The 7,500-nt window shown below is 46.9% G+C and overlaps 1 protein-coding gene and 1 long non-coding RNA gene across 4 annotated transcripts in view; one reads left to right on the plus strand and one right to left on the minus strand.

Annotated features, from left to right (window-relative positions):
• LOC135092489 (uncharacterized) overlaps positions 1–7,500 on the minus strand; it is a 13,059-nt gene that overhangs the window by 3,555 nt on the left and 2,004 nt on the right. For all 3 annotated transcript variants that reach the window (XM_063991056.1, XM_063991057.1, XM_063991058.1), the window contains exons 2-5: positions 4,656–4,900; positions 3,951–4,115; positions 2,901–3,108; positions 1–1,476 (exon numbers count right to left, since the gene is read on the minus strand). The exon at positions 1–1,476 is cut by the window's left edge and continues 3,555 nt beyond it. In XM_063991056.1, coding sequence (XP_063847126.1) covers positions 511–1,476; positions 2,901–3,108; positions 3,951–4,115; positions 4,656–4,900 — 1,584 coding nt within the window. In that variant the 3' untranslated portion in view covers positions 1–510. The remainder of the gene's footprint in view (positions 1,477–2,900; positions 3,109–3,950; positions 4,116–4,655; positions 4,901–7,500) is intronic.
• Positions 2,297–7,500, plus strand: part of LOC135092497 (uncharacterized) — an 18,759-nt gene continuing 13,555 nt past the window's right edge. The window contains exons 1-2 of the long non-coding RNA XR_010262897.1: positions 2,297–2,546; positions 3,985–4,142. This is a non-coding gene — a long non-coding RNA (uncharacterized LOC135092497). The remainder of the gene's footprint in view (positions 2,547–3,984; positions 4,143–7,500) is intronic.

A 7,500-nucleotide genomic window follows, 5' to 3' on the forward strand; every position in this document is an offset into this window, starting at 1 on the left:
GCCAGGGGGGTGCCAGCGGTGCGGTGTGGCCAGGTGAGGCGGTGCGTGGCAACGTGGTGGCGCAATGAGGAAAGACTGGACGCGTGGCGGCCCCTCACTGACTGCCTGCGTTTGTGTGTGTGTCTGTGTGTGTGTGTGTGTGTGTGTGTGTGTGTGTGTGTGTGTGTGTGTGTGTGTGTGTGTGTGTGTGTCTGATGTCCCTCCCCCCCCATGCCAGCAGCAGTCCTTCCCCAGACACAACAAAGGCAAGCGGCAGGCTGATATGTGTCTCTACGTGTCGATGTGTCTCTATGGCAACCAGTGACCAGCGCCGGCTGGCAGCGGCACTCCCTGCCAGTGCCACCACTGTGTGCTGCTGCTGCTGCTGCTGCTGCACACTGAGGGTTGTGTTGATGACAAAACAGATCATTACAAAATACTGAATTGATTTGCACTACAGACTGTCCTGAGGCCGGAGGGGCCGGGCAGGGCGGGACGGCCGGCCCAGAGAGGCCCAAGGGGCGGGGCGGCTCACTCGGCGGCCAGCAGGAACTCGGCAGGGTGTGGCGGCAGCGTGCAGCCCTTCTGCTGCAGCAGCTGCTGTGCCGTCCACACACCACAGTCCAGGCACTGTGCCAGTGGGCGGCCGCGGCTCAGGGCAGCCAGGAAGCCCCCCACAAAGGAGTCTCCTGCCCCCGTGGTGTCCACGATGTCCTCCGGCGCAATGGGCGGCACGCAGCGCTGCCGCACCACCCCGCCCTGGCAGTACAGCAGTGGGCTGGGGCCCTTCGTCACCACCACCAGCCGCTGCTTGCCCCCGCCCTTGCCTCCCGGCCCCCGGCACCCATTGGCACTGCCGGGGGCATGCCCGTTGGCAGGCTGGCCCGTAGTGCCATTGGGCAGGCTGCAGGTGTTGTCCACACAGTCAGTGGGGGGAGTGGGAGTGCTGCAGTGACCGTTGCCAGTGCCAGGAGTGCTGCAGTGGGTATCACGGGTGCCGGGAGTGCTGCAGTGGGTGTCACCGGTGCCAGGAGTGCTGCAGTGGGTGTCACAGGTGCCGGGAGTGCTGCAGTGGGTGTCACCGGTGCTGGAGCAGCAGTACTCCCTCTCTGGTGTGGGCACGTCACCGTTGGGCAGGCCAACATCACAGCCGGGGGCGCTGGCCATGATGTCCAGGGTGGTGTCGGGGCACGGCGCGTGGGCAGCGGCCTTGGCGGTGATCTTGGAGTCGTCCTGCAGCACGGGGGCCTGGCCGCGGATGGCCTGCAGCACCAGTAGCAGGTCGTGGGTGAGGCTGGCTGGGTCGTGGTGCTGCTCGGCGCTGACGGCCGCCACGTCCACAAAGGCATCCAGGGTGCGGTACTCCTCCTCAAAGCCAAACAGGATGTCCACGTAGGGCAGCAGGCTCCGCAGCTCCCCGGCGTGCCGCTCACACACGTAGCTGCCGCACAGGTTGAACACCAGCGTCTTGCCGCGCCGCTGGGCAAACTGTGCAATCTGCCGGCAGGGAGGCGTCAGCACCCCACGGTGACCCACGGGGCTACACTGGCAGGGGGTCCTAGCGACCTACTGAATCCTGCCATGTCGCTGCCCCACTCACCTATCTGTACCTTAGCTTGTCCTTCTCCTGGTCTGTGCCTACCTCTCCCTGACTGTCTGTGCTCCTTGCAGGATAATACTGCAGCTGTCCCACTCATTCCTCTCCCTGTCTGTCTGTCTGTCTGTGCTCTTTATAGGACAGAACTTTCTTCTTTTTCTGTCTCTGTCCTGTCTGTCTGTAGTCTTTACAGGACAGGATTGCAGAGTTATGTCCTACATCCTCCTGTCTGTCTGTGTGTCTGTGGTCTCTGCAGGAAAGAACTTGGAGTGTCTTGTTCATTTGTCCTTGCAATGTTCTTTTGTTGCAGTTCATCTCATTATTATTATTACTAAAAGTCATACATCAGCTTAGAGGCACAAAAAAGTTTCCTATTCATGTGTCTTGCTAATTTCTGTCCTCATAATGTCCTTTTTTTTAATGTCCATCTCATATTATATAAAAATCATACATAAATTTGAAAGTACTAAACATGACACATCCAAATCACTGCCACACACTCATGACACACTGCACGGGTCAATACAAACAGATAAACTGACAGAACATAACAAAACAAGGACAAAATAAATAAAGTACAAACAAATAACAAATAAACAAGGAAGCAGGGCAGGCAGCTAACCACAAACACATAAGTACACAAGTAAATATTGATGATGAACACTACAACACACAAACTGCACGAAAGATCAGGAGGAGAACAAAGTGAAGTGTAAAAAAAATCAAAGAAATAGGAAAGATATATATAGTACACACACACACACACACACACACACACACACACACACACACACACACACACACACAATTAGCAAGATATGAGATAAGACTATGTTTGCGCAAACAATCTAGATGAACCTTGAAAGATAAACATGATAATTTGATAATAAGACAGAACATTGGTGAAAGCTTGACACACACACACAAACACACACACACACACACTTTAAACTAATTTTCATCATTTCAGGTAAGTCTTTTTCATCTAAGTAATGTATGTTTAGTGTCATAACTTCTTAATAAACCACATTATTATTATTATTATTATTATTATTATTATTATTATTATTATTATTATTATTATCATTAGTGTGCTGTGAAGGGCTGAGTGTGTGGCCAGCTGTGGTGTGCCTAAGCTCCTGGGATGTGCTAAAACGATCCACAAGACTGTCCTTTCCCACCAGGGGCTGACGGGGCTGAAACTGTGTGTGTGTGTGTGTGCGTGTGACTGCCAGCTTGGTATAGAGATAGATAGAGAGAACAAACACACACACACACACACACACACACACACACACACACACACACACACACACACACACACCTGTAACGCAGCAGGGAAACTGTGAGTGATGAAGTAGCCCTCAACGTAGATAAACTCAGCCTCCTCCAGCACTGGGGTGAGGTGTGGCGCAAAGACATGGTGAGGCAGGCAGGTGGCAGCGGCCCCTATGTCGGCACACAGGCAGCGACACGCCCCCAGCACCAGCGCCACACACACCCCGGTCGGCTGGTCATCCACCTTCACAAACCTGGGATGAAGGGGGTGTAAGGTGGAAATAAGGTGTTGGAAGGGGAAACAAGGGAATAAAAGGGGGTTTTCAATATTTTTTTGGGTGAAGGAAAGGGTTCAAGATAGAAATAAAGGATTGAAATGAGTTATGTAAAGGATTCAGGGTAAAAAATAAGGGATTAGAGGTAAAATATGATCAAACAAGGATTTCAACATAAAAATAAAGGATTGGAGGAAGAAATTAAAGATTAAAAGGGGATTTTCAACATCTGTGGCACTGAAGCAAAGGGTTCAAGATAGAAATAACAGATTCAAGAGACTCATGCAAAGATTTTAAGGACAAAATAAAGGATTGGAAAGAGAAACAAGGGATTAAAAGAGGGTTTTCAATGTTTCTGAAGTGCAGCAAAGGGTTCAAGCAAAAAATAAAGGGTTGAAGGTAAAATAAGTGATCAAATAAGGAAATCAAGGTAAAAAAAAATTATTGAATGTGAAAATAAGGAATGAAGTGGTGATTTTCAAGTACCTGTTGGTTTAGGCAGAAAATTCAAGGTAAAAATAATGAACTGCATGAGGTTTAAATGATTCAAGGTAATATACAATACAACATGCACAGGAACACTCAAGAACATAAGCAATACCAGAAAATAACCAACAAAACACTAAAAAACACAACACCAAAAAAAATAAACACCAAAACACACACACACAAAAAAAAATTTACCAACACAGCACACAAAAACAAACTTAAACAAAAAAAAAAAAAAAAAAAAAAAAAAAAAAAAAAAAAAAAAACACTCAAAAAACAAACACAACATAACACAAGCACCAACACACAAACACACACACACACAGACCCACCTAGTAATGACACCACTCTCCTCAACAATATCAGACAGTCTCCGTGCGGCCTCGTCTTTCCCAATACCGCCGACAAACACCACATGATGAGGCTCCCCCAGCACCCAGCAGAACACCCGGGAGGAGTTCAGGGCACATCCACCTGCAGTATATTCCACAGGGTACCTGAAGGGGTGGGTGAAGAAGGAGCAGGTAAATATTAGTAGATATTGGAGTGTTTTGCAGTTTTTAAATGTTTATCGAAAGTTTTTATTGATATATTCAAGGTTTAAGGGACTGTTTGGGTGTTTTTGGAGTGTTTAAAAGATTGTTTGAGTTTTATAAGGAGTTCAAAGTGTGTTTTTTTTAAATGAATTGGGTTTAAAAGATTAACTAATTGCTTTTTGTTATAACTTGTCTATCTGTTTGTCCACCCCCCCCTCTCTCTCTCTCTCTCTCTCTCTCTCTCTCTCTCTCTCTCTGCTACTTCATTCTATTTCTTCCCCCCTGTTTCTCTTCCCTCTATCCCACACTAACTCCACTTCTCCACATCCCCCCCACACTCATCCACCCCCACTCTCTCTCTCTCTCTCTCTATCTCTATATTCCACTCCCACCCACCCACACTTCCACACTCACCCCTCCCACTGTCTCTCTCCTTATCTCACTGTACTCCTCCCTCCCCCTCCCACACTCTCCCTCCACCTCTCCACCCTCCACACTCACTTCTCCATGACGTGGGAGAAGACTGGCCGCTGCGTGTCGTCCACCTCTAATTGGCCGTCGATGGGTAGACAGAACCGGTGATGTAGTTCATTATCCTTCACGACCGCTGTGATGTCCAACAGGGGGTTCCCAAACGACACCAGTAGCGGGGTGTTGTTTGTGGTGTTGTTGCTGCCCCCGCCATCGTTAGTGGTGTTGGTGTTGGTGGTGGTGGTGGTAGTCTCGTCGTTCTGTCTTGGTTCTATCTGTAATGGTGGTAGTGGTGGTTGTTGGTGGCTGTTGGTGGTGATGACAGGCAATGTGAAGTCAAATTAGTAGATGATTAAAAAGTGCAAAAATTATCCTTCCTTTGTGTGTGTGTGTGTGTGTGTGTGTGTGTGTGTGTGTGTGTGTGTGTGTGTGTGTGTGTGTGTGTGTGCACTGCCTGACCCCAACACCACAGTTTTATAATGATTGTCAATAATGTTAGGGTTCTCTCTCTCTCTCTCTCTCTCTCTCTCTCTGATAACACATTTTAATCAAGTACAAAAAATCTAGTCATATTTTTTTTATCACCAATCATAGTAACTCCTTGTGTGTGTGTGTGTGTGTGTGTGTGTGTGTGTGTGTGTGTGTGTGTGTGTGTGTGTGTGTGTGTGTGTGTGTGTGTGTGTGTGTGTGTGTGTGTGTGTGTGTGTGTGTGAGTGGCAAGGTATGTAGGTAAATTGATAGGAAGGTATGTTTATGTGAATTTCATGCCAACACACACACACACACACACACACACACACACACACACACACACACACACACACACACACACACACACACACATACACACGTACACACACACACACACACTCAAGTTTAATAAATGACAAAGCTAAGTATTCATCTGTAAGTAATCTGGTGATAATTTCTGCAGCACGATATGTAATTCTTCATCATAATAATTATACATTACACCTGTACATGATGAATATTGATGTGTAATTCATGGGAGGCAGTGAAGTTATATTTAATGGGGTGACAGACAGACAGACAGACAGACAGACAGACAGACAGAGATAAATAGGTAAATAAACTGATAGACATAGACAGAAACAGAGATAGACAGATAGAATGACAGATTAAAAGATTGACAGACAGACAGACAGACAGACAAATAGATAAATAGATAGACAAATACTTTACACACACACACACACAATGCAGGGCCCTCTCTCTCTCTCTCTCTCTCTCTCTCTCTCTCTCTGTGTGTGTGTGTGTGTGTGTGTGTGTGTGTGTGTGACCTCCCACAACTCTCATTGGGTAACTACAGACAATGAAACATTTTGAAACAAGTTGTGTCAAAACATTAAAAGAAAAAAAATAAATAAATAAAAAATAGCATAAAAAACTGGTCCTCCTTCTCCTTCTTCTTCTTCTCCTCCTCCTCCTCTTCCCCCTCCTCCTCCTCCTCTTCCTCCTTCTCCTCCTCCTCCTGTCAACTATTTGCTTTATAATCATCAATTTTTTTTCCTCCTCCTCCTCCTCTTCATTTTTTTCTGCTTCTCCTCTTCCACCCTCCTCTCTTCTTTCCTACTTTCTGCTTTACCGTCCCCCTCCTCCTCCTCCTCCTCTTCTTCTTCCCTCACCCTCTTCTTCTTCCCTCACCCTCCTCCTCCTCCTTCTGCTTCATCCAAGACTCAGAACCAGGTCTCTTTCACATGCACACACACACACACACACACACACAGGGGGTTATAAAAGAGGAAGGAAGGAAGGAAGGAAGGAAGGAAGGAAGGAAGGAATGACTGAATGAAAGAGAAGGAAGGGAGGGAGGAAGGGAGGGAGGGAGGAAGGAAGGACAGACAACTACAGCAATATTTCGTAACCACAACTCCCCCTCCCCCTTCCCCCTTCCCCCCATCACTAATCCCTAACATATTACTGCACCACCACCACCACCACCACCACTGCCACCACCACCACCACCACCACCGCCACCACCACCCTCCCATCACAATCACCATTACCACTGCTACAACCACCACCACCATCACCACCACTACTGCCACCACTGCCGCTGTCACCCTCTTGGTTATTTCTCCGCAGTCTGTGTTGGTTAGCACTCTGTTCCCTCGCCAGGTTTGTTTTGCAAGGCCACTGAGATGACTAGCCAGGTTGACAAAGGTGTTTTTTTTTGTTTATTTATTTATTTTTTTTGTGAAGTGGTGTACTTGTTAAATTATCACTGGAATCATGAAAACTCCCTTGAAAACCACAACAGCTTCCACTACAGCCTTTTAAAAGTGTATATGCTTGTTAAACTATCACTGGAATCATGAAAACTCCCTTGAAAACCACAACAGCTTCCACTACAGCCTTTTAAAAGTGTATATGCTTGTTAAACTATCACTGGAATCATGAAAACTCCCTTGAAAGACACAATAACTTCCACTACAGCCTTTTAAAAGTGTATATGCTTGTTCAACTATCACTAGAACCATGAAAACCCCAGTAACTTCCACTACAGCTTGTTAAGAGTGGAGAAACCTTGTTCAACTGTCACTGGAACCATGAAAACCCCAGTAACTTCCACTACAGCTTGTTAAGAGTGGAGAAACCTTGTTCAACTATCACTAGAACCATGAAAACCCCAGTAACTTCCACTACAGCTTGTTATGAGTGGAAAGCTTGTTCAACTGTCACTGGAACCATGAAAACCCCAGTAACTTCCACTACAGCTTGTTAAGAGTGGAGAAAGCTTGTTCAACTGTCACTGGAACCATGAAAACCCCAGTAACTTCCACTACAGCTTGTTAAGAGTGGAAAGGCTTGTTCAACTGTCACTGGAACCATGAAAACCCCAGTAACTTCCACT

The sequence above is a fragment of the Scylla paramamosain genome, chromosome 40 (genome assembly GCF_035594125.1).
Source record: "Scylla paramamosain isolate STU-SP2022 chromosome 40, ASM3559412v1, whole genome shotgun sequence".
NCBI classification, from domain to species: Eukaryota; Metazoa; Arthropoda; class Malacostraca; order Decapoda; family Portunidae; genus Scylla; species Scylla paramamosain.